The sequence below is a fragment of the Alexandromys fortis genome, unplaced genomic scaffold (genome assembly GCF_014885135.2).
Source record: "Alexandromys fortis isolate MF-2015 unplaced genomic scaffold, M_Fortis_MF-2015_v1.1 scaffold_33, whole genome shotgun sequence".
Taxonomy (NCBI): domain Eukaryota; kingdom Metazoa; phylum Chordata; class Mammalia; order Rodentia; family Cricetidae; genus Alexandromys; species Alexandromys fortis.
This window is the reverse complement of record NW_026067917.1, coordinates 4753652-4780665: the sequence shown is the minus strand read 5'-3', so window position 1 is coordinate 4780665 and position 27014 is coordinate 4753652. Positions and strand designations below refer to the sequence as shown.

At 47.2% G+C, this 27014-nt stretch overlaps 1 protein-coding gene across 1 annotated transcript in view; it reads left to right on the top strand.

Annotated features, from left to right (window-relative positions):
- The window catches only part of Kif5c (kinesin family member 5C), a 156789-nt gene that overhangs the window by 34328 nt on the left and 95447 nt on the right, over positions 1-27014 (top strand). The window contains exon 2 of the mRNA XM_050139912.1: positions 20747-20837. Within this exon, the coding sequence (XP_049995869.1) occupies positions 20747-20837 (91 nt within the window). The remainder of the gene's footprint in view (positions 1-20746; positions 20838-27014) is intronic.

The following is a 27014-nucleotide window of genomic DNA, read 5'->3' as shown; positions in this document are numbered from 1 at the left end:
CTCTCCCTCCCTCCCCCTTCCCTCTCTCCCTCCCTCCCTCCTTTCCTCCCTTCCTTTTGCTCATCCATTCATCTCCTCTCCTCTGCTCTTCTCTCTCCTCTCCTCCCCTCCCCTCTTTGTAACCCAGAATGGTCTAGAATGCATAGCAATCCTGCCTAAGCCTCCCCAATGCAGGTATGAACCACCAGGCCTGTCTTTCTTTAGTGTTTATGAGGAAGCCTTATTTACCATCTATATATTCTAGATGATAGTCTCTGGTCTTTTCATAGTGACAACTTTTTCTTAGAAGCTTGGTAGCCCCTGTAGAGGCCCCAGTGTCTTTGGAACTTCATTTCTGTTTCTTATCTCTCAGGGTAAGAGACCTCTTCGTTAAGTTCACTAGGTGTTAGCAAAGTGAGCTGAGATCTTGTAGTCAGGCTATGCCCTGGGCATGAAGGCCCGAAGATCTTTCCTGGTTTAAAGTCTCTTTTCTAGGCAGCAACTGGACTTAACACCTGTTCAAACCTTTCATGGTCAAGTGCCCAGAGGAGGTGCTGCTAGTGTTCTGTCATTTGACTCTTTGGTTCTCTTTAGCAGGCCTATAGGGATTAAGGCCGAGCCAGCTTCTATGCATTGGAGCATCTTTAAAAGCACCTTTATCTCAGTCTGTGTTCCTTCACTCTTCCCTTTCAGATGAAGATGCTGCTCACGGACCCTGGGGAGGATGGGGTGTTTTGTTGTTCTTCTGTGGGTCAGGCTGAGAGCATCTCACATTGCTGTGTGTTGGGTTTTGAGCCCTCTGTATCTTTCCTTCACTATTCATGCAAGAGGTATTACATATTAGATCCTTAACTGTTTCCAGTCAAATGTCTTACCAAAGGAACCGAAGTAAAAGTAACCCGGATGCTGCTGCTTAGTCCTGGGCCTCATTCCCTGGCTGCTTAGTCCTGGGCCTCATTCCCTGGCTGCTTGCTTAGACCTTCATTTCCAGAACTCAAAATGTGAACTGGCAGCAGTGACTTCTGCTTGTGTGATTGATGGGTGATATCTGCCACGGGATACAGGAAAGAAGGCAACATCGTTCATTTCTCTCTCTCTCTCTTTCTCTCTCTCTCTCTCTCTCTCTCTCTCTCTCTCTCTCTCTCTTTCTCTCTCTCTCTTTCTCTCTTTTTCTCTCTCTCTCTCTCTCTTTCTATACTGTTTCTCTCTGTGTAGCTCTGACTGTCCTGGAACTAGTTTTGTAGAACAGGCTGGCTTCGAACTCACAGAGATCTCCTCCTGAGTGCTGGGATTAAAGGCGTGCACCACCACCACAGCTCAGCTAGTTTGTAAATTTTTATTTAACAAGTTGGCAAGGTGAAATCCTTACGTATTTTTTTTTCTGTCAGTGTTTGCTGCATTTCACTAAGTATATGCTAAGTAAATACTCCCTTGTGTTGCTGCTTTGGAGTTTGTTCTTTTGGAAACTGGGTTAGTGGAATCAGCAAGTCTGGCCTCAGGAGCATGGTGACTACCTCTTGCACTCATTCTGGTGGAATTAAAATGACAAAGGTTCTAAGGTCTCCTTTCTGAACCTTTGCCACTACTCTCAGCAGCCTTGACGAGATCCTTCACATTTCGCCAGGCTTTCGAGACGGTAGTATGAGCGGCCTGACGTGCACCGTGTATGCAGGCTCCCAGTTTCTCACATGTCTCAAGTCCTTGAGTCACCAGAAAAACATGACGATGTGTGATCTGTCTGGCGTCATCTAGTTGCTAGGTGGCGGGGCCTGGTGTTCAGCTCCGGTATGTCTGGGTTTAGCTTATGGGATTCCTGAGGTGCCCCAGGTGCCTGGCTATGACAGAGCTCTGTATATTCTTGGTAAGTTGTAGCCTTGCTCTGTGTTCCCAGCTGTTAAAGGAAGGGCTGAGCATTAGGGCTTAGCTCTCCCCCAAGCCCCAGTTGACTTGATTCTCAGTTGCACACTGAAGTTCCCTGGAGCCTCCCTAGGATCCACCGTGAGGTCTGACTAATAGCACATGCACATGCTGGAGGGATACAGACCCGAGCGAGGACTCGAACCTTCTCGGCGCACTCCAGAATTATAGCTTGTCAAGAGCAGAAGACTTTATTTTCCCAAACAATTAGAGGACACCAGTGATTATGGTTAATTACACCCCGAATAGTTTTCCTGTTGTGTCAGCCCCATTGTCTTAATTGTGCTTAAGAGCAGCAGGCTCTTATTTTGCAGTTTGTGAGGTTTGAAATTGCTTTGGTCTCAGAGTCAGGGAAGCAGAAGAATGAAGATCACAGGCTCTGGAGCTGGATGGATTTCCTGCAAATTCTGAATCTGCCACTATATCTGCCTAGCACCTATAAATGGTGGTCATCGAAAGGCAGTAACCCCAGGGGGACAGTGTATGGCCTGGCTAGCATGTGTGTGGGTGCATGGCTGCCAGTTTCTCAAATGTTGCCTATTGTTTATATTATTATTGTTGTTGTTATTTTTATAATATTATTGCTTTTCTTTTTGCAGCCAAGTTTTGCTTACGTTGCCCAGGCTGGTCTTAGTCCCAGCCTCCTGAATGTTGTAGGCAGTATGCACCCTCTTGTCTGAGTTTATTATTATTGATAACGTGTTGATGGCAGGTCTTGGACACATTCCAGGCTCCAGCCCCAGCTGGGGTAGGTGTGGGCTCCAGCCTGGATGGATCGCTGTTGTTCTGCGCTCTTTTCACATGAGAGAATTCTGTGTTACTTCTTTTGTTTCAAATTGCTGTCTGTAATCTTATTTGCTAAGGGTTTGTTAAATGGCGCTAAGAAATACAGCCAACCACTGAAGACATTGAAGCTGTAAAGCTCTTGATAAAAGCCTTAGGGGATGGGAGGGAAACCCTAGCACACAGTTGGCAGTGGTCTTGGTGGTTGATCATCTTAAGTAGTGCACAGATCGGGCCTTAGCTAACACAGAAACAGAGGGAGAAGAGACTCCTTTTGATTTTTCTTTCAGGCACTGTCAGCCTGTCAAAGAGAAGGCCCCAGCTTGCTGATAGTTCTTGGTCTTTCTTTGGAATTTCCCTCTTAACAAAAGGATAGACGGGGTCACAGCCTTGGAGCCCGTGTCCAGCAGTGATGCGAGCCTGGTGTTCATTAGCGTGCTGTTTGCGCTGCTTCTGTCTGTAATGTCTTCCATTGTAGCGTGTAATTATTTTTACTTACCATTGTAGTCTAAAACTTCCTTTGGCAAAATAGTTAAGAAAAAAGTACTTGATTTAAGAAAATATTAAGTGAAATGTAGAATGTATGAGGTTACAGCAAAATTATGAAGGTGCCATGCAGAATCCTGAGTTGGGTGACATCAGTGTTTGGGGGAGAGGGACAAAAGGCTGTTGGCCCTAGGGAAGGCCAGTGTTTACACAGAATAGACATGAAAGAACATGCAATGAGTACATGCAATGCACAAGGGACGTCATAGCAGAAGAGGAGGTGGCAGTGGGGGCCTGCGGTAGAGAGGGTGCTAGAGGGAGGCAGGGGCAAGGCTGTTGCCTTTGGCTTTTGCTTCTGTCAGTTCAGCAAAAGACCAGAGGCAGTGAGCTGCCGCCCCCGTAGGGGAAGGATCTGGAGCGTGCGATGGTGCCGAGGCACATGCATGGGTTTTGATTTTCAGAGCCACAGAAGAGCGGCACACTGTTAGGTATCTGAGAAGGATATGATGAGAATGTGCACCTGAGAGGCGACAGCGAGCTCCGGGGCTAAGGAGGCAGGAGGACCAGTTCACCCGGAACAGGAGAGAGACCACCTTGGAGAGAGGCAGGATGGGGGGGGGGCAGGCCACCTCCTCTACTGGTAAATCCTACACGTAATTGTTTAGCCAATTCTTAATGTTGAATGATTCAGCAGAAAGTGAGAGTGGAGACTGAGGGCCTGGAGGGAAGCAAATGGCTGTGAGAGACTGAGGAATCCTCATTGAGTATTTGCGAGTCCCCGGAGAGGGGAGCTCTTGAAACCCACAGGCCTCTGGGAAGGAAGGGCTCTGCACACAGGAGGCAGGCTTGCTGCAGAGGCTCTGAGGAAAGCTGGGCTTTGCAGACCGTTCAGGAAATCCGTGTGCTCTCTCCACTAGACCACCATTGCTCCAGTCTAGCCTTCACTGTGGCTGATTCGCAATCGGTGCCACGGGGATGATCTTGGAGATGTGGCCTGTGACTGGCAGCCTGCCACTGCTGTGCTGGGGGCCTCACCTTGGAGGGTGTGAATGTCGAGGGCTTCAGACCTGGTGACTTTAAGGTACCCTGGCATGAACGTAAAACAGGAAAGGAACCGACTCACTGCATGACAGGCCCCAAGCTGTGCTCTTTGGCCCAGGGCTGTATGTTGTCTTATTGTCTAGTTTGCTGTGTGTTCACACTCCTGTGTTGTTTTCTTCCACACGTGAGAGCAGTGTCATTTGGAATGAATCTTATGGGGGAGTGGTTTCCATGTCCGTCCCCAAGTTTGGGGCTTCTTGACCTCAAACCGAGGCCTGTGACGTCAAGGGAAGACTGAAGAAAGCCGGGAGGTTAGGAATCCTAACGGGAGTTAGCCTTTGTGACGGATGTGGCCTGCAGTGAGGGAAGGAAGGGGAGACTACCGTGTATCCCACGCCCACCTGCCTGCTCAGGTGTTTACACCGTGTGGTCAGCTCTCTGGTCAGTGGAGGGGACCACCTCTCGCTGCATACTGGGAGGTGCTGTCGGAGGTCTTACCAGCCTTTTGATCTCCGATCTTTGCAGCCTGCTGAGTCTCTGCTGCCACTGTTGACGTCAGTGCCGTCCACGGCCACAGATGCGGAACTGATCTGGAGCAGGCATCCAGGGGTTTCCCAAGGGCGGAGATAGCTCTTCCCAGGCAGCTCACATGACTGTTTTAGAAGCATTACCCAGATGCATTTTCCAATGACCCAAGTGGGCATAGACTGGATAGAAAGGCCTACCCACCTTTCTGCAGGGAGTTGCCATCCAACCATGGACAAGATAGACTCTCAGGAAAACCCCTAGAAAGATGGCTTTGTCTCTATCTCCATCCATTGCCAGATGAAGGTTCTATGGTGATATGCAAGATATTCATCAGTGTGGTTATGGGAGAAGGCCAGTTCAGGCGCCCTCTCCTCTGTTGCCCACGGACCTAGCTGAGGAAATCCCCTTGGACACCTGGGAACACCCCTCTAGAGCCAAGTCTCTTGCCAACCCTAAAATGGCTCCCTTAGTTAAGATATCTTCTTCCCTGCTCCCATATCCACCCTTCCTCCATCTCAACCATCCCATTCCCCCAAGCTCTCCCCAATCCTCCCCTTCTCCCTTCTCTCTCCCCATCTCCCTTTCCTCCCAACCCACCCCCACCCCCCTGCTTTTAACTTTTGCCCAGTGATCTTGTCTACTTCCAATATCCAGGAAAATAAATATATGTTTTTCTTTGAGTTCACCTTCTTATTTAGGTTCTCTAGGATCACAAACTATAGACTCAATGTCCTTTGTTTATGGCTAGAATCCACTTATGAGTGAGTACATATTCCTCTTTTTGGGTCTGGGACCCATATTGAAGCACTGGTCTGAGCTCCCAAGGCCCAGATGAAAAGCAGAAGGAGGGAGAACATGAGCAAGGAAGTCAGGACCGCGAGGGGTGCGTCCACCCACGGAGACAGTGGGACTGATCTAATGGGAGCTCACCAAGGCTGGCTGGACTGGGACTGAACGAGCATGTGATCAAACAGGACTCTCTGAATGTGGCTGACAATGAGGGCGGACTGAGAAGCCAGTGTTAATGACACTGGGTTTTGATTCTACTGCATGTACTGGCTTTTTTGGGAGCCTAGTCTGTTTGGATGCTCACCTTCCTAGACCTGGATGGAGGGGGGAGGGCCTTGAACTTCCCACAGGGCAGGGTACCCTGACTTCTCTTAGGACTGGAGACCGAGGGGGAGGGGAAGTGGGGGGAGTGGGAGGGAAGTGGGAGGATGGGAGGAGGTGGAAATTTTTAATAAATAAATAAATAAAATTTAAAAAAAGAAAGCTGGCTTTGTGGCAGGGGGGCTGTTGTGACAGAGGCGTTGATGGTTGGTAAGCAGTTACAGACAGCATAGCTCCTGTGGGTCCCCCAAGACCTCACCATCTGGACATTCTTCCTTTTAGCTTCACCAGCCAGCTGGACAATGAAGAGCTTTTCTTCTTCCATTAGGGGAGGTAGAGAGCAGTATCTCTGTTTAACTTTAAAATTCCCTGAGTGGGCACCAGCCATCCCAGAAAATGGCTCTGCTCCACACAGTAGAAAGTTGAGCCCACTAACCCTGCCAGTTATTTCTAACCCTGAGCCCCCTTAAAGATCCATCCTGACCTCGGCAGAACGGGAAAGGAGGTAAGAGCAAGGTGTTCCATCCCACATGCAATTAGGTTCAAATCTTGTTCAAGGTGTACCGTCACCCGAGCTCAGTTTCTCCCACTCAGAAGTGGGCATCCTAGTACCTATTCCATGTGACCAGCCAAGGATTCGGAGAGCTGGGCTCTGCAGCACAGCTCCCTCATGCTGGGTTCCAGAGCTGTGCAGACCCTGACCCTGGAGGGCAGTGCAGAGCAGCGCTGCTGGCGTTCTGAACACTTCCTGCAAATAGAAGACTTATTTCATGTGTGGCTTCGCCTTTTTTTTTAAACTGACACCTTTTTTCATCAGACAGAAGTAGCACAGAATAATACAATGGAACGAATCTGTGAAGTTATCTGCATAACGAGGCCAGTGTGGCACAAAAGCAGCGAAGTCCTCAAAAATCTCATCTGAATTTTCACCTATTTATAGAACTTTCAAGTACGTCATGGAAGGAAAAGAAAGACAATTGCTTCTCGTACTTTTTACCTTTTTGTCTTCCTCATCAGACCCTGAACACTTGGTCTTTGGGAAATGTCTCCTTCCCACGGTTGGCTTCCTAGAATCTAGCAGGTGCCTGATCAGGAGAACCAATAGCTACATGCTACAGAAGTACAGATATTGAACTTAGAAAAAATGGTCAGTCAGGAAGTGGTGGTGCATGCCTTTAATCCCAGCACTTGGGAGGCAGAGGCAGGCGGATCTCTGTGAGTTCGAGGCCAGCCTGGTGTACAGAGTGAGTTCTGGGCTTTTACACAGAGAAGCCTTGTCTCAAAAATAAATAAATAAAAAGGAGAAAGCAAAACTTGTCAAATGAAATGGGAGAGACTGGATTAAGGGCGAGGATCCAGAGCGGTTTCAGGCGATAGGGAGCGTGTGCAGGCAGCTCTCGGCCGCTCTAGCCACTGTGACGGTCACCCCCCACACCACACGAGCGGTGCCTGCCATGGTGAAGGAGCGTAACTGTTGGAGTCAGATACGGGACTGGGTATGGATCTGCCACCCACCATTGAACATGTTGAGGAGTTGACCTTCTGTCCCTGTCACGTCACAGGTGATGCCACAGTTGTGTGGAATTGCTGTGGGTGTAATTGGCAATTTGCGGGATCCCTGGGTTCTCTCTCTCTCTCCTTTGCTTCCAGCTGACACATTTGAACTTGAAGGTGGAAAAATGAAGACGCAGTCTCTGGAGCATTGTCAGGTTAAGATGGACAGCCTTTCTTGGCCCGCTCAGCACCGACACTGGAAATGATAAATGACCAATAAATAAATTAGATTCCTAGTTTCTACAAGAGCTTGTGACATGGTTCTCAGTTGTCCGTGCCTGCCTTGTTGCCGTCCTCCCAACTCAGCTCCTTTTGTCTTCAATGCTATGCTGCGTGAGCTCTCTCAGGATTTCTGCGGTTGTCTCCTCAATGGTCTTCATGATTATTTTATTTTGTAGTTTATCTTCCCAAGCATCAGGCCTCTACAGAGTGGCAAAACAGAAACCCGAGCAGGCCATTCCTTTGCTTCCCAGCCCTGCTCTCTGAACTCTCCAGCTGTTCCCGTGCCTTGCTCTCTCTGGGTGGAGTGGCCCACTTTCCAGCGGATCAAGGGCTTCTTAAATAAGGCCGCTTTTCGGTTACCTCTGCCTGGAGCACTCTGCCCTTGATTTCCCAGAAGCTGGCAAGCCTTCAGGCCTTGGCTCTGTTGTCACATCCTCTAGAGTCACAGTTACAACCTGGCAGAAAGTCCCTGTTCAGTTGTCCATGCTGAAGTGCTAGATTGAGATGCGGAGGATTGTATCTTTGTGGTTAAGATGTGAGCTCTGAAATCAGTCCTTCTTGCCTCTGCTACTGTGGCAATGTTAAGTGTTCTTTCTGACCTCTGCTTTCCCTGTCTTACGATGGGTGTTTAGTCCTCGCCTTGGGACTTTGCTATGGTCATTCAAGGTGGAAGACTGTTTTGGCACACAGACTTTATGTTGTCAGTATTTTTGGAGTGACATTTCTAAATGACTGTATTATTTAAGCATCTGTAACGAATATTTAAGCACTGCACTCAGAGAGGAGTGAGGTGGGAAACACATTTCCTAACTAAAATTCTCAGAAGGTTGTGGTGATGTTAGTAGCATGCTTGGCACTTTCTACAGTGGTCTTACGTGCCTTTCTTTTAAAAGTTGGTTTATTACTGAACTCAAATCGGTTTATTTGCTGCCATGACAAGGGCCTGATGAGTTTTGAACAAGGCAAAAGGGATTTCCTTGGAATGTCAGTAGTGGTGGAATAGTATCTGGAAAGAGCCATGTTAACCTACTGTAACCTTCAGAGAGGGACAGGATCTCAGTCTAGCAAAGGCTGGTGACGGGGCCTCTATGTGCTGCTCTGGTGGTCTGGAAGGGGCACTGGGAAACATGGCAGTTGGTTTGTCCCTAGTTAGCAGGTCATGATGCCCCTATATATCTTGGCAATCTCTCCATTTTCTTCATCTTGGTATCATTATTTGGGTTTCACTTAACCACCGGGTACCTGTGCAGGCTTAAATGAAGGGTCAGTGATTTTTTAGCAAATGTGGCCTTTGAGTTTCTGAAAATTAACCCAGGCAACAACTATCATCACAACATTGCATCCAAAGTGCTGTCCAGAACAAAGCTAGCGGGAGACAAACAATACACCGCTCAGCTATGTGACCTCCAGAATTAGTGGTTTTTAAATCTTATTTAAAAGCAAGGTAAGCTAGAGGGTTGTTTTAGACTGTCCCTTGTTTACTTGTTCTCAGAACCAACGCAGGAAGCAAACCATGTAGATTGTGACCCTGTGCAAGTGAGGGAGCTTTCTGAATCTCACCCTGTTCCCTGTAAAATGCAGAGTAGCAATTTACACGGAAGTGTGGTTACTTAGAAATGTCCACAGCAGAGGGCCTAGCACGCTGATTAAAATGCATCCGCCCCGTCTTTCCCTGCACTCCAACCTGGGATCTTGCTTGCTTCCCACAACCCTGGTGCTTCCAGATGCCCCCTGCCTGCAGTAGGCTGTGATCAGAGACCCCCTGGAGGAGGACTACTGTGGATGCTCAGAGGAGAGAAAGGAAGCTTGTAAGGTGAACAAGCGACAGTAATTCACCCAGCTGAGCAGTGTGCATCCCACTGGCTCCTAAGAAGAGGAAGAGAGAGAGGCAAAGAGTCTCGAGAGAAGACTGCATTCCGATGTTGGAAAAGAGAACGTTTGGCATGCGTCTTAAAGGATGGACAGTATTTTGACAGAAAACAATGTCAAGGTGTTGGGATGGCTTCAAATTAGAGGGAATGATCAAACTGTGGGGTGGCAATAGGGACGTTGCAAGCCCATTGCCAGGGTGTTTGATGGGGAAGGACTCGCTTGGGGGTTGTGAAAAGTATTGCTGCAGGCTGTGGGGTAGTACAGTAGACATCCCTGCAAATTGCTGAGCCCCCTTTAAAGGACGTTAGCCAAGGAAGATGTATTTGGAAAAGGATACAGAGATGTACTGAAGGCAAGACAGACTAGATGACCGCTTGGAAGACGCTTGCAAGAGGTTTGACAAAAAGTGGTAAGAATAGCTGAGATGTAAAACAAGAGAGACCAGAGGCATGAAGGACCACTCTTACGCTGGTGTGGAGAAGATGGCCCTACGCGTCTTAGCCTTGATGACTAGGGATAAGGATAGAAAGAAGAGGCAGAGGAGAAGGAGAAACGTGTGAGTTCTCTTGTCAGCCTACAGCTGCTCCTCATCTGTGTGCAGGACCGACTCCAGGGTACCTCGAGGTCTCCGTGTAAAATCACATAGTGTTTGCGTGGAGCCTGTACACATCTCCTACACTTTAAATCATCTCTAGAATATAATAAGCAATAAGAAGTAAACATTGTGTAAATTGCTGGTATGCCCCATCGTGCAGACAGTCATGGCAAGGAGGAGTGTTGGTACAGAGGCAGTTAGAAGTACTTCAGATCCGTGGTTGGCTGACGGCGCAGCCAGAGACCCAGAAGCCACAGAGGTCAACTCCACGTTGTGTTTAGGGAAGTTGGGGTATTCAGTTGGATTTATTATTGTCAGACAATTAATAATGGAGGTCTGGAACTCTGCATTGGAGGTGAATGTTTGTGTCTTCCCTGTGAGGCTTGTGGCTGAAGCTACAGGTATACTTAAAGCACCTCCAGAGCAGAGAGGACAAAAGGGAGGGGACAGACTGAGAGGGAGCAGGGTGACGTGATGGAATCCGGAGCGGTATGAGAACAGGTGACAGTGGCCTGTATCCAGTTTGTGCCCAGCAGCTCTCCCTTTTGAGCATCTGTGAATCCCACCCGCCCTCCGTGGGGCCGTAGCCATCAAGACGTAGCTAACCTAGCCTACTGAGTCCTGCTGGGTTTAGTCAATGTCACCATGCCTTCTTCGTGAGACTCTTTCCCCACAATTTACAGAAATGATCTTGACAGAGAAGAGTAGCTCTTGCCCTGTGCGCTGTGCCGTGTCATGTTCTGAACATGACATGTTCTACTATTATAGCATATTAGAGCCGGAGGGATTCCACCTCTCATTTTTCTCTAGAGGAGGCGGCCCAGAAAATATCGATACGTTGTCTAAGGTCACAGATTTGGCCAACTGCGTGGAGTTCTTAGAAAAATCTATCATTGAATAACTGTGTTCTTGGAGGAGCAATGACAAGATGCAGTATGAGTGGAATGCCTGACAGGGAATCAGAATTCTGGTGTGTGCCTAAGCTCACATCGCTGCCTTCTGCAGAGCCCAGGGAAACCGTTCTCCTTTCTCAGACATGGAGGCTAATGTTTTCACCCCACACCTCTGCGCAGCAAACAAAAACAAAACACCTTGAACATCCCACGAAAGTAAACTTGTCATCCAATGTGGTAGGGAATTGTAATTATGCGAACTGTTTCTCAACAGTGAGAAAATGCCTAAGATACTAATTCTACTCCTTGTGGTTATGTGCAGCATGGTTTGCTGAGCTAGTCAAGTGAGGGTCTGGGCAGAAGGTCTCCTATCAACATCACGTGCGTTCCCATGTGGCCTTGGTGTTAGTGCCTCCCTGAGGAAGGTTTGATCTGAGTACTTGTTCCTGTTCCTGGCAGCTTCTGCCAGGGCACCATGCCCCCCAAAGAAGGCACACATTGCCCATGTTACTGTGAATCTGGCAAAAATAATTTCTCCATTTTGCCTTTAGTGAATGTGTTTTTCCTCCCTCCTCTCTGAAGAAAATTTCATCTTTTGCTCAGACCTTGACAGGGCACCGAATCTACTGAGATAATCGTAGCAGAGGTTTTATTCCTTTCTCTGAGTATACATACGTACTCAGCTAACACTGAACTCCTGAAGCTTCAAGTTAACCTTCTCTGGGGCTCTATGTGTTTGAGGTAGAAACCACTTGTGAAAAAATTATAGACTCCTGTGTCCCATTACTGTCACAGCATGTTAGAGCCACAGAGATGGAAATCACAGGTAAGTGCCTTGGGTCGCTACAATGGGAGGAGCAAGCTTCCGGGGAAGGACCAGCCACCCTGCCCTTCTCTGCCCTTCTCTGCGCTCTGGCAGGTTAGAGCCCAGAAACCGGGAGAGGAAGGAATGCATTTTGCTTTGATTGGAAGTAAAAAATCACTGTGTCTTTGAAACAGTCTCCATTATTCTCCCTAAAAGAAGTCATACTTCTCTTTCCCTTCTTCTGTTAGCCAGGCGATAATTCTGAATTTCTTTATTATCTCTCTGGCAGCGTGCCTTCCAGAATAGTTTTCTATAGCTGTCTGCCATCTTGACAGTGCCTGCGTGTCCACACAGCAGGGCTTTTGGCAGAACGGAGAGAATTGCAGCCTGGTTTCCTGCAAGGAGAAGGCTTACAAGATTCATTCTTGTGCGTTGCTTTTGTTTGTTCTCGATCTGTGAAGTGGTTGGCATTGCCTTGGCAACTCCACTGGGAGCCGGGCACTGCTTTGTGGACGTCTGCTTCATTATTGAGTCCCCAGGGAGCAGCCTTGGCTTTAGTCAGCGTGGGCACCAGCCACCTTCCCGAGGGCGTAGAGCCAATGTGGGGAAGGACAGCCGTCCGACCGCCCTGTGGCTTAGGGGTTCTAGCCCCAGTGACAGCACCATCCCGGTGCAGGCAGGGAAGTGGAAGGGAGAGCGTGTAGGGAAGACGACCCCATTTTAGAGTCTCCTTGTAAGGCAGTTAGAGTCTCACCAGCCTTGGGGCGGGTGTGACAAGGGCCAGGTAACTGCACAGAGTTCCTCTGCCTTGGGAACTTTCTAGTAACTTCCAGACAAATAAGAGGGTCGGTGAGTAGTGATGAGAGATAAGGGGTATAGGAAGACAGGAAACTCCCAGGACTGTTAACATTTAAGAACAGGAGATTGAGAATGTGGGATTTCTGACGTACAAGAGAGACAATAAGTTTCTCCTATGTGCCCACAATGTATGATGGAGTCCTAACACCCTGTTTCTTGTCTCCCTGATACCCAGTGCATTGGGAATCTGCCCTGGACTGTTTAACACAAAGTACTCTGTTAGTCCAGGACTTTCAGCAGCTAGTAGGCTGTTTTTGTACAAATTAGGGATTAGTGATATTCTGGGCAAGTGTGGCCCACATGTTTCCAGTTTGGCAGGTGACCAGCACCCATGTGAAGGAAAAAGCATTTCCCTTTTCAAGGGCAAAGCTTACTAATTTTTATTTTATTTATTTTAGTTTTTTATATTATTATTTTTATGTATTGTTATTATTATTATTTTGATACAGGGTCTTGGTATGTTTTCAGGCTGGCCCTGGACTTTTGGGTTCAAGTGATCTTGCTCCAGCCTCCTGAATTGCTGGCGCTTGCAGGCATGGACCATTGCACTAGGTTAGCTAGCTGAATTTTAACAATGATTTCAGCTTCCACACCTCCCCTCCCCACTTCCCCACCGTACCTGTGCAGTTTGGGTGATGGTCACGTGATGTGTTTGGCAGTGACTTCACCAATCTGGATTCCTTTTGTACCTACATAAAGGAGAAAAATATGCAGGGTTCCACTTTATTTTGGGGTTCCCTAGAAGCAGAGATTGAGACTGGAGCAAGTGAGGTTACTTTGAGAGATGAACCCAAGAAACACTGAAGAAGGGAGCAAGACAGAGGACAAAGGAAGCCAGGGTGTGGCTTCTCTGGAGTTGCTGCCATGATAAACTGAAATTCTAGGGGCCAGTTGGAATACCTGCCCCGTGACCCCTTTTCACCACATTTAGCTCAGATAGATAAAGTATTGACCTCTAAGTTTTATCTGCCGTTGGCTAAGGACTGCTGGCTGGGTTGAGGCCTTGATAGCCCTTCTAGCCTGTTTGTTGTAGGTGGTCAGAGGGCTCTAACAGCCAGCACACACAACAGGCCAAGGTCTTCAGGAGGAGGCAGTGAAGGGTTAGGCCAGTCTACGAAGACCGGCAGCTGAGTCTCATCCCTAGAGCTCTGCTTCACGTTGGCAGTGGGCATTTTACTCACGTTCCTGGAAGGCTTCAAAGCGATAGCAGTAAAGTTATTGAGACCCTGAGTGCCTGAATCACACCCAGTTCCTTACCGTTTTTGCTTGGGCTCTTTGACCGATTCCAGGACTATTTATTCTGGAAGAATGTACAGAATTGTTCTGGTGTCACAGACTTGGGGGCTTGGAGGAGCCCAAGAGTTGATGTTGCATTTTGTTTGGGAATTGTGAGGACTACAGGGTACCAAGTTCTGATGCAGGTTCACTCTCCTGCATCTCTCCCTTTGAGGGCTCACTGCTTGGGAAGTTTGGTGCAATTCAAGTTGTTGGTCTAAGCTAATCATCAGGCCTCAAACCTTGCCTTAGAAAATACCACTGACCCCGTCTTGAGCATCTTCTAGAACACCGGACTCTGTGGTAGATTCTTTATTTGTGTGGTTATATTTGATCCTCTCAGGAAACCTGGATGTGGCCTCTGTTGGCTCCCACTTTGCAGGGTAATAAAGAAGACCGACAACAGCAAGTATTGACAAGGGTATACAACATTGGAACCTGCATATGCTGGTGGGGATAATAAATGGCTCAGTTACCTTGGAAAATAACTTGCCAGTTCCTCAAAGCTAAACTTAAATGTTGAGCTGTTTTATGGCCCAGCAAGTCTATTAGATACATTCCCAGATGGAACATAGATTCACATAAAACCTTGTATGTGGACGTTCGTAATAGCCCCAGAGTAGAAGCAACACAATTGTCCCACCAGCTGATGAATAGTACAGAAAAGTCAGTATGTCCAATCAGTGGAATATTATTTGGTCTTGAAATGAAGCTATGATGCCCTGTGGAAGGAGCCTGAAACATACTAGGTAGGGGAAGCGGATCAGAAGACCACACACTATGGCTCCTCCCCGTAAAGGGAAGGATTTACGGGGAATACCTCTAATAGGCAGTTTTGTCAAGTCTGGCAGCAGATTGGTGGTTGCCTAGGGCAGGGGGTGTGGGGAAAGGGAGACCAGATTCGAGTGCAATAAGGGGTTCTTCTGCGGGTGGTAGGAAGGCTCTGGAATTAGGTGGCGATGTAGGGCTCGTGGGTCCACTGAATTGCACAAAAGGGTGTAGATTGTTGTGTGTCAGTTATATTTTGACAACTAACCCTCAGACTTCTAGCGAATGTATTTCTGTTGGTAAAAAATGACCATCCATACTAGCCCAAGGACTTGGGCTTTTTAGCTGAAGTTTTCGAAACCTTCTTTCAGATTGATATGCAAACCCTTCACAGCCCATGATTGCCTCTTGTTTCATTTCTTCTTGTGTAGACTAATATGATGCTTTCCTGATACCCTGACCTTGGGTATCTTTAGAGTCCTTCAAATAAAAGACGCATCCATCCAGCTTTTAGAAGCAAGCACACCTGTCCTTTTATTTGCTTCCAACAGAAGGAAAGTGCTTTGGAGGGTGGACGCTATCTTCCAGTGCAAGGCAAAGCTGCATTAGGCAGGTGTCTGTCGTGTTCTGGAGGACAGTGGCAGTGCTCCAGGGAGGTGGACTTTAAGGACATGGCTGGCTGGGTCATGTGCAGGCTCCTGGAGGTGGACATTGTCGCTGTAAGGATATGGAACAGCTGCCGTACGTATTTGGCTGGATCGCAGCTGCTACAGCACTGGCTCTTTGTTCCTTGGCCTAACTAATTGTGTGTACTCAGGAATAATTTAGAATTGACTGGAACAAAATAGGGGAAAGGGGTAGCAATTCACAGGGTGAGAACCACTGATGAAAAGGACTGACACTTTGAATCAGAGCCTCAAAAGTATTTCTGCCTACCTTTAATCCCAGCTCTTGGGAGGCAGAGGCAGACAGATCTCTGTGAGTTCGAGGCCAGCCTGGTCTATAAGAGCTAGTTCCAGGACAGGCTCCAAAGCTACAGAGAAACCCTGTTTCTAAAAACAAAAAAACAAAAACAAAATGTATTTCTACAAAGCATAGAGCTGAAACTGTGACTGGCTTACCACTCGGTGATGTGGGGATGGTAACATCTCATCCAGTTACTGTGAGGAGTAGGATGGAGCGTAACTGGGTGGGGAGAGTTGTCTGGGACGTTCGGCACCACCTTTGGTCACAACTCGTGGCCAGTCTTTAAGATTGTCCTTGAGTTACTTATTAATACTCCGTGAGAATGATTAACTTTATGGTTCTCATCCTCTGAGCATGCCTGGATCTTCTGCTCCCCGTGGTCTTTCTTACTTGAGTTCCTTGCAGGCGGCGGAACAGTTGTTGGGTAACAGGTCAGCTGTATTAATAGCAGGCCATATGGTTCACAGACATTTTGCTCCCAACAACTTGATAGGAGTTCTGGTGGCACGATTTTTGTTTTTAATTTTAACTAGGGAAGTGTAAGGACCATCTGCTATTATTTTCTTGTCTGCAATCCTGGTAGGTCATTAGTTTTATTCTTCTGCTCCTGTGCAATAGCACTGCCGTGCAGAGAGGCTTTGCGGCAGGGCTGGCAAGCTTCATTGTCAGTAGTAAGGCGTGCAGAGAGTGTCATCCAGGTTCTTTTCATGAGGCTCAGTGGGTTTGCCTACCTGCTTAGGATCTGCAGCTTCCATTCCCGCTGGATAAATGCTTTCATTGCAATGGTTTCATTGGTTGGAAGAGGCCATACACTCCCTCATTGTAAAGCAAACCAAATATCCAGGTAATAGTTATGCCAGTGTGGGGTGGGGTTGCTTTAGTTAAAATCATGGAAGCCCTGAAGGATGAAGACTATGAGATATGAAGAATGTGTTGGTTTGTTTTTGTCAATTTCATACAAACTAGAGTGACCTGTGATGAGAGGACCTCAACTCAGAATAGGCTGCCATCAGACTGGCCTGTGAGCACTTCCTTGGGAGCATTTTCTTGATTGATAATTGATGTGGGAGGACCCAATCCACTCCGGACAGCACTGTTCCATGGCAGGTGATCCTGGGGTGTATAGAAAAGCAGACTCAGCAAGCCACAGGGCGCAAGCCAGTGAGCAGCATTCCCGCATGACCTCTGCTTCAGTTCTTGCCAACAGGTTACTGTTTGGGTGCCTGCCCTAGCTCCCCTTAATGATGAACCCTAAACTATAAGATATAATAAACTGTTTCTTCCCCCAGTTGCTTTTTGTCATAGTGTTTTATTACAACAACATAAAAGCAAATTAAGACAACGGTTCCTAAGTGGGTAGTCTAATGTCGGTTTGAACTAAGAGAATCCCAAGCGGGAAGGAAGGTTAGTAGCAAAGACACTGAGCAGGGAATGAACAGGGTGCAGGAGGTTCTGCTGGGCCTGCCACACTGCAGTGAGAAGGAGAGTGCAGACAGTCCTGGGCGCAGAGTCTAGTGTGTGTGTGACAGGAGCCAAAAATGGGGAAAGTGATACCATCTTAGGTTTAGGATACTCACCTTGCCCAATGATGGGGATGGATTATTAGGGAGGAAGACCAGCGGGGTGACTGGCTAGGGAGTCTGGGGTGTTCTTTGCTAGAGATTGATGGACAGAATTGCATGGTGTAGATACCAAGAAATGATAACTGTTGGGATGTATCCCAGATGGGAATCTCTGGTACACGTTGAGTCTTAGGTGTTAGTGTGAATATCTAGGTGATGGCTGGGATTCTCAGATATGGAGAGAATGATGATTCTCTTTTGGCTAGTGAATTTGGGATGGCTAGGCCTGGAGAGATGGCTCAGCAGCTAAGAGCACTGGCTGCTCTTCTGGAGGTCCTGAGTTCAGTTCTCAGCATCCATGTGATGGCTCACAACAATTAATAATGAGATCTGTTGCCCTCCTCTGGCCTGCACACAGACATACAGGCTGAACACTATAAAAAATAAATAAATCTTTAAAAAAGAAATAAAAAACGTTAGGGTGGCTAATGGTGCCCCAAGAGGTGAAGTTCTCTAGTAGGCACATGAGCCTGAGTGTTAGATGAGGGTTGAAGGCTGTAATAGTCATTTAAATTTCCTATAAGTCAGGAGCACAACGAAGAGGCTCGCATCTAGGCCAGAACTCGACCATTCTAGTACACGTACACATCAGGAAGAGATGCTAGCGGAGGACCCTGGCTTGGGTACTTAGAGATGCTGGGGAAACCCAGGTGCTGGGGTGGATCCCCGGAAGGAAAAGACTTTTCCGAGGCTGGTGAATGGTAGTCCGACCCAGGCCCCAGTGCCAGTGGCTATACCTACACAGCAACGTTGCTTGAATGTTGTTCCATAGCTGCAAAAGCAGGGCAGGTGGGGCTGTCGCCTGCCTACCGAATCCTCAGCCATGGCAGCGCCAGAACCGTTAGAATCTTGTCTCCTTGGGATTCTGCGGAGGGATTTTTGTTTCCGTTTTGCTCCGAATTTATGAGCTATTCTTACTATTAAAACGTGGGGGGGGAGGAAGAGGAGGGGCAATTGTATATACAGGTGGTACAAGTCAGTTCTCTGAAAATATTCAACAACAACGCTAATCTCCCGATCTCTTAATCATTTAAGGTTCATTAAAATAAACCACAAGCTTGAATGCATGAAGGACATGAAATGCTTACGTTTCAAACTAACGTGCTAGTTCTGATGGGACGGGTCCTGGAATAAATTATTTGCAGTTTCCCCCTTCCTCAGTGTCATCCCAGCTGGAAGATCTTGAAGATGGCTGCTTTGGGGGGTTAACTTGAGATCCTTTACAAGTGCCACGTTGGTCAATTGATGATTGATACCATTTTTAAAAGAGAGTGATGAATTCTTGCTCTCTCCCTCTCCTAAAGGAAAATGCCCTGCCTTACAGCAAGCATTTACTCTTGACGACAAAGCTGGCCACCCTGTCATCCTGTGCTGTGCAGCATCTTCCACTAGGGCATGTTTCCTGCTGACGGCCCAGTCTACACTGCCATTCTCTCTAAATCTGGAGAAATAGTAAAAATCGTCTTAAGTTTCTAGAGGGCTCAAGTGGGTGACTTCGGCAAATTCTGTAAATGTTTGCTCCCATTATTTTCAATGCACAGGACAGACCCCAGGGCCCTGTGCATGCTGGGTAAGAGCTCTTCCGCTCAGCTCCACCCTCAGCCCTCTGTAAAGGTTTAGTTTTACGTTTTACTCTCTTGGTAGTGGATGTATATTTTTAAAATTTTTTTTTTAATCATTTTAAATTGTTCTGTGTACGCGTGTGTGGGTATGTGTACATGAGCTCTGATGACCAAGGAGACCGGAAGAGGGTCTTGGATCCCACCCAGGAGCTGGATTTTCAGGCAGTCATAAGCACCCGACACAGGTGCTAGGAACTGAACTTGTGTACCCTGTAGAGCAATACTCACTCTTAACCAAACTCAATCTCCAACCCCTGATACTTGGTTGAATTTGAAAGTGGATAAAGCTGGTAAGAAAGGCAAGGATTTTGGTAAGGAATATTTCTTGGTTAGCCCACCAAACACCTGGTTCGTTAACCAGGACACAAAGCTGTGAAGAAAGCGCAGGAAATTATTCCTTTCATGATTTTTATCAGAACGACTGCAGTTCTGCCTCGGTCATAAAGCAAACCTTCTCCCTCTCCTCTTTTCTATGTTTTAAAAAATTCTCCATTTTTCTAAGACCAGATTAGAAGTAGCTTGTTTACCTGGTTAACTCAATTCTGCTTTCAAAGACTAAAGCTCAAACGTAAGGCATAGAAGTGTAGGATGTCGTCGCCAGGTGCCTGGACCCGTGGTGATGAGCGAGGAACCATCAAGCCCTTCTGATGCTTTGTGCTCACTTGTGTGTGGGTTGTGGGATGTAAAAGGCCTTGTTCTTTGAGCTCTGAAGAGCAGCTGTCTCCTCAAGGAGCCAGTCTGCCCTTGACTCTTAGGAGGTGTGGCTTTTAGCCCTCCTTGCTCCTCTCTTGGGCTCTGTCCTTCTCTTCAGGGTTTGTGGATCAGGCTGTGAAAGGAGAGTTTCTCTTTGCCTGGGCACGGTTGGCAGAGGAAACTGCAGTTTGGACCTGCGTCCTCCCCACTTTCCCCAGTGCTCAGCATTTTGTCTGACACTGAGACACTCATTAGTCATTACTGAACAGCGAGGGACAGGCAGCAGGGTCTAACTGGTGCTGTGGTAGAGCTCTTGCCTATCCCAACCCCCACCCCCAGAATGGAGGTTTCTTAGAATTTTACATATGCTGCTGCCAACCAAACCCCTACCCAACCCTCCTCCCCCGAATGCCTTGTTTCATTGCATAGAAGGGCTCCTTTGTTTTAGAAGCCTCAATCCAGTTTAGGCATTGCTTCTGCATGGCAAGGGAACGGCATTGTGTGGGACAATAGCCGTTCTGTCTCTCCACTGAGAATGGCTTCTTAAATCCGATCGCATCGTCCCTGCAGAAAATACAACACAGGCGGGTTTTATTTGGTTACATATTTGGCCAGCCATACCCTTCATGACCGGCTTCTGATCTTCTTATAGCCCCTACTGGCAACACCCCCTCATTTCTTGAATGTACCAGACCCTTGGCTGTCTGCTCATCCCACGCCTAGAATGTTCTTTCACGGCATCTTCCTGATGTGCACCTTTCTGAACTTTTCATGGTCTTCCAAATGAATACGTCTGTAGCCAAGCCGTCCTGCTAGCTCCGTCATCTCTGTCACCTTACTCCATCCCTGGGCACTTTGTGTTTTCCTGTGTCTGCATTCTGGCCTCTTAGCTATCAGCTCCCCTTAATGGGACAATTCACAAATCCAGGGAAGTGGCCCAGATTTAGGAATGTGTGCTTTCAGGCCCTTGACATCCATCATCCATGCGTGCAGCCCGCATGTGGCTCACGCTGTCAGGGTTCTGTGGTGAGGAAAGGGACGGCCTGGTAGAGCGGGCGGGTGATTTAGTTGCCTGTGGTCTAACTACTACTATTAGTGCTTTTTAGACCTAAACCCCTAATGTGTTTTCTCCACCCTTTTCTTTCATCTGCTTTCAGCAAGGGAAGCCGTATGTGTTTGACAGAGTGCTGCCTCCCAACACAACCCAAGAGCAGGTCTACAGTGCCTGTGCGAAACAGATTGTCAAAGGTAAGTGCCGCTTTGTTTCCTCCCGGGCTCTCCACTCATGAAAACATGAAGTGACATTTGCAGCCTGGCAATCAGTGTGCCTCTATTGTAAGAAGGGGCCTGTTAATTGCAAACCCTAAATGGCTGCCTTGGCGCTGTGATGGCCGTCACGTTACTCGGCCTCGGTGTTTGTCTCCCTCGTTTCTTTTGCCTTCTCTTCAGTGGGGCTATTCTGTTCTCTAAGAGCGGAAGAGGCAAGGTAAGCTGTGATTGAAGCATTCCTGTCTTGATCTAAAGAGACCACAGGTACGGTGCTCCCCTGGCTTTTGAAGGAAGAAGTGTGTGGCCCAGGGCTGTAGTTGTACATCGTTAGCTGTTTCTTTTATAATGACTGTGAGAATAGAGTCTTACAGGCGCAAGGCTGCTCTTGCCATCAAAGGATATTCTACAGCGTCACGAAGTCCCCTTATGGAGGTGGCCGTGGAGCTACTCGTGCGATACAGCATGCCTTAATCTCAACGTCGCCCACCCCACTTTCATCCGTCCTACCTCATCCCCAACATTTGCTCCTCCAAACAGGTAGCCTCAGGCTTGCCTGTGTGTTTCAGAGATCGGTCCCTTTCTGCTGTGACGGGCCTTGGCCCTGGAGGATTTGTGTCAAAATAGCAGCTGGGCGATGAAGCAATTTTCACGTTGCTCTCTCTTGCCCTTTCAAAGCAGGAGCAGGTTGGAGCACGCTGTGGCGGGGCCTGCCATCTGGACAGAGCTGAGGGACATGCATCGCCTGCTCCCTCGCCTTCAGATCGGAACGCCACAGCAGTTCTGTGCTCAGAGGTCCTGATAACGCCACCCACATAGGCGGCCACGGATTTAAAAGACCGAAGTTTTTTTTTTTTTTTTTTCCCCTGCTTTAGATCGGTTGTTTTCAGGAGCTGAGCTGACTAACCTATTTGAAATTCATGAAATTCAGTCCTGGTACATCTGTTAGATTAATTCTGACCCCAGACACCTGCGTGGGAGACTCCACGTCAGCATGCAATGTTCCTTGCTGAGATGGATGCTTATTCACATTCTTGTTGCAGACATCAATTAATTTTGAAGGTTTTCTCAGTGAGGTTATTTTAGACAACCGACAAGAGAAAGTATGCCAGATTTGAGCTGTTTTGAATGAACGGTCCTGGCCTTCCGGCACCGCTAGTTCTTGTCCTTTTCCTCCTTTGCCTCTCTCTGAGTGTTTTCTCTGGTTTTGAGGTATGTCTTCCTTGGCTGGCTCCTACCCAGGCCCGCCTCCCCCACCCCCACCCCCGTGATTGAGCTGCGCATAGTTTTTTTTGAGATATGTACTTAAACTATGCAGTGAATGTACTTTTCTCCTACTCATGGATTTTTTGTAAATGGGTAGTTTTAGTTTTGTTTCTTTGTTTTCTTTTTTTTTCTTAGTTTTTTTTTTTTTTATTATTATTATAGTGAGATTAATCACACGTGCCAGAATTTCCATCCCTTTCTCCCCCCAATTTCATTATCGGAAGCAAATAGCATTTACCACATGCTGTGCTAAGCATGAAGGCCGTTTAAATACATCCAGCTACCTCTGTGCCAACGTCATTAGAAATGGATGCACTCCATTAGAAAAGAAGGAACCAACCCTGTGATTAACAAGCAGTGGTAATCGTCTTTGGGTTTTTATTCACTAGTGTGTGTTCTTTCGATGTCTGGATTTTTTCTTAGTCTGAGATGTCAGAAATAGACAGTTTCACCCCCACTAATGTGTACGCTTTTTGTGTTTTTTTTTTTTTCTTTTCTGTATCCGCTAAAAGCTAAATTGAAAAGAAACGGTCTCTGTGAAGATAGGGCCTAACCCTAGGTAACTGACTATATAGGCGGTGGTCTACGAAGAAACCACTTAGAAGAAGGGGGCCTAGCATAGGCACTGTGGCCCTAATGTGGGCATACTTATTTGGTAACAATGAAGAATACCTTATTCTCCCTTGTAAAGAAATTGTTAGGCAGACAAAGGCCTGATTGCACATTTGTTAAGCCTTTAAAAAATAGACTATCTTTAACCTATTTTTTTTCCATATGTGTGAAAAATACATCGTGATTATTTGGACCCCTAACTCCTTGCTTCTACTCTCCCGAGGAACCTTCACCTCGACTCCTCCCTCCCAGTGTTCCAGTAATCCCTAACTCATCCCTTCCTCCCATCTACCCCACGTACCCCCAACACGTCTCCCTCACTACTTCCTGTCCTTTCTCCCACCCCCGTTTCTCTGGACACTGAGTCCAGTTGGTGATGCTTGTTAGAATGTTGACTCATCTTCTAACTTCAGTGTGTTTAAGGGTGCGATGGCCATGCCATGTTCTAAAGACAGCGTGTCACCCCTTTTTCTGCCCCTCCATGATGTTTTCTGAGCCCTGGGGGCTGTGGGACTTAGATATGTATTGAAGGCTGAGCACTTCCTAGCAGAAACACTTATTCTCAGTACTTTAATCAGCTACGAATCTCTACTTTAGCTGTGACTGCTGCAGAGAGAAGCCAGGACTGAGGGTCAGCGCCATCGATGGGTCTGGGCATAGATATTTATGAGGCAGTTTGACTGTATGACCGTTGAGCAGAACAATAGTATGGTAGGACCTGTGACCTCCTGAGCTATGAGCAAAGCCAGGTTTAAAGTATCAGGCCTAAATTCCTTCCTGTGCAGCAGGTCTCAAATCCAAGCCCAAACCAGTTGGTTGCTCTTATAATCTTGGTGCCACTATTGCACCAGGGGGTGAGCCTGCCTGGCAGGTTGGTATTGTTGCATGGAGGTTGGCTGCAGGCCACCGTTGATAGTGTCTCTCCCCTGGTGGCTGGCAGAGCGCCTTCTGGTACTATTAAGCCAGCCAGCAGGGAGGAAGCTTCCAGGTCAGTTCCAGCTGACTTCTCTATGTTGTTCAACCGATGCGCTGGTGTTTTCAACAAACGTCTAGTTGTGTTGCATAACCAAGATCAATGTCAAAACTGTATTGTCTCAGGGGCCTCTGGGGCCTCCCTGGCCAAAACCTTGCAGTGAGATATCCCATTCTTGGTACTGAGATTTCATTTAATAACTCACGTCCTCTAGAGGGATCACTGCCCACTAATGCGAGGTCTCTGTGTTCAGACTCTGTGTGTGTGTGTGTGTGTTTAATTTTTTTAAACAAAAAAAAAAAAACTTAAAAAGTAGTTGCTTTCCATAGAGATTCCTTGCACATCTTTACTTTTGGTTAGTTCATCTTGCCCAGCTTCTCTCACTTCATTTCCTATCTCCATCTCTATTTAAAACCGTAAATCCCTGGATCCTCTGCCCTCATGTTTTCTTCCATCCACTCTTCTACTTAAGAGCAATTCACGACTCCTTTTCTTGGTCTGTTTCTGTCTTCCTGGGCTCTACAGAGACCTAAATGAACTTTTAAAAGTAACCACCCAGACTATGGTGAAAGGAAGTGATTTTCCTTCCTGCGGCATCGAGGTAAAGCGTAAACATACTAGCAAGACCTTCTTGGAGTAGATAACAGAGCATAGCTGGGTTATGTCTTGTCTTAAGAGCCCTACCTAAGTTAGGGTTGGGACAGCGAACACAGTGGACATCTTCTCTAGAGCCTGAGATGTGAATCAAATGATTCTGAAGATCGTCATAGTCCCCTGACTCATGATGCTGTCATGGACTGGTGACCTCTACTTCTTAGTCTGTCTACACTCTGAATGACTTTGAGGACCTTTGTGCAATGGCAGAACCCTGGCATTTCCCACGCTCCCATCTTTGGTGTGGTTTTCAAAGTGTTGACCGAAAGGCACATTGGCATGTGGATCTCTCCATTTCTGTGGGAAGACTTTGTAAGGTTGGTGACTGTCATCTCTGTCAATAAGGCTGCAGGTGTCTAGGTATTAAACACCGTAATTACTGGATATTATTGTTGAGGTCCTGGCAACTGTATCCTAGGCCAGCCGAAGCTGCTGTGGGCACTTGCCTTCCAAATAAACTAAGTATGGACTGTCCAAATGCTAGAGAAGGTGGTTTTTCATTTTCCAGTTTTGATTTCTTTAAACTACCGTTATTTATTTATACAGGTAACATTAAGTGCTTAATATGTGATAAGTACTGCCAGGGCCTGGGGTCACTGGAACATAAGAGACTGTCTGCTAAGAGCTCTCAGTATAGAGGAAGAGGCAAATGCAGGCATCATCTTCTTGCACGTTATACAAGCATTATGTAGGTTATGGTGGTGTGTGCACAACGCTCGGACAACACAGAGGAGTGCCACTCTGTGCTGATTTTGGTGAGTGTGGAGAATTACAGAAATCTTCTTGGAAATGCTGGGCCCTGAGGACTGTAGGTTATAGTGGAGCTGTAGTAGCAGAGCGAACTGCAAGAGCATAAAGATTCAATCAGTGTGGCACGTTTGGGTAGTTCAGAGGGCGTGGCTTAAGATGTTGAGTACGTGATGGGAAGTGAGGTTGCAAAAACCAGTCCAGATCTTCTGGTGGACATGCTGAACTTTATCCTGTGGGCAGTGAGGGCAGACTGAAAAGCTTTAAGCTTAGGAAGATATACTCAGATCTATTTCATTATTCTATATGACTCCTAAAGAATTGCTTAGCTCTGTATTGTTGGTTCTTAATCACTTTGCATGTTGCATCTGAAAGCTTAAGTTTATGAAGTGTGAACATTACTATTCCTACCATATTAGAATGGAATTTGATGCTCAGAGATTAAAGCACTTTGCCCAAAACTAGAAGAACACGTGGGTCTCGGTTTGCGACTGACTGTGCTTTGAGTTCCTTTCTTATGGGTCCACAACGAGCATTTAAACACACACCAGCATCAAGTAATTGTTTTATGAGTTGTTCCTTTTCAATCAGGCCATATGGACTTATTAACCAACAGTCCAAAATGACAGGGATAGAAACGGGTGTGGGAGGACAATAAAGGAGAAAGAATAGCCGTTGTGGTCCCACAGCCTTGTGCTGGCCAGCCCTAGGGTGCGTTTCCATTCCAAAATGCAGTGCGCCTTTGCTTTGGAATGATGTCCTTCAGACAGAGCGTCACCAGGGGGTGGAAATGGCCATTCCCCTTGACAGAGACTAAAGCAAATGTGTTTCTCAGGCCCAGGACTGTCTGCCATTTATTGCAATGAAGGTGTCTTTTGTGGTCACTAGTGTATGATTGTCACTCTATAGTCATGGCCAGCTTGAGTTGTTTGGTTGGCTGATAAGAGTCTTAGAATCCCAAACCAGGCAACCTTCAGCTGTGGCCAGAAACCGTAGTGCCCCTGGAACACCACCATTTCCACCTGGATGTCTAGCAGGCTAGGCAGAGTCTCTTAGGGAACACTGATGTGTCTGTGTGATGAGCTGTCCCCAGGTTCTTACTTAACAAAGGACTCTGTCTGCCCCAGCCATCCCTGCTCAGACATGAGCAGAACCGAGGACGCATGCTTGGGCTTCTAACATCTGCAGCTGGGGCTAGCCAGTGTTTCTGTGTAGCGGTCCTCTCCCCTCTTTATGAAATAAGATGGCGCTGGTCACCTGCAGCAGAAGCTTCTCAGTTTGCCTGGTTGGTGGATGGACACACGCTCCATGGTGTGAGGTGTGGAGATTGTACTATGCCAGACACCATGACAAAGGAAGGTTCTGTCTGGAAGAACACTGTCAGGGTGTGGAAATAGCCATTCTGCTCAACAGAAGCTAAGACAAGTGTGTTTCTCAGGCCCGGGAACTGCCTGCCTTTTACTGCGATGGGAGTATCTCTTTGTGGGCCTTTTGGTTGGGAGTTACAGTGTGGCCGTGAGGTGGCATGTGGCTCTGCACAGAGCCGAGCACAAGCCAGGGTCGGAGTCTTCCCTCAGCAGATTTTGGGCTGGCACTTCTTCCAGACCCGAACTGCATTGTTCACCCATGCCTTTCTCTTGCCTGTACCCTCCACTAAACGTAAAACACAGATTGAATAAACAAACACATACATCCTCTCAAACCCGAGACAGCCCTAGGTTTAAAGGACCCTATCTTTTTCTTTCTTTCTTTTTTTTCTTTCTTTCTTTCTTTCTCACATACATCCTCTCAAACCCGAGACAGCCCTAGGTTTAAAGGACCCTATCTTTTTCTTTCTTTCTTTTCTTTCTTTCTTTCTTTCTTTCTTTCTTTTTTTTTTTTTTTTTTTTTTTGGTTTTTTGAGACAG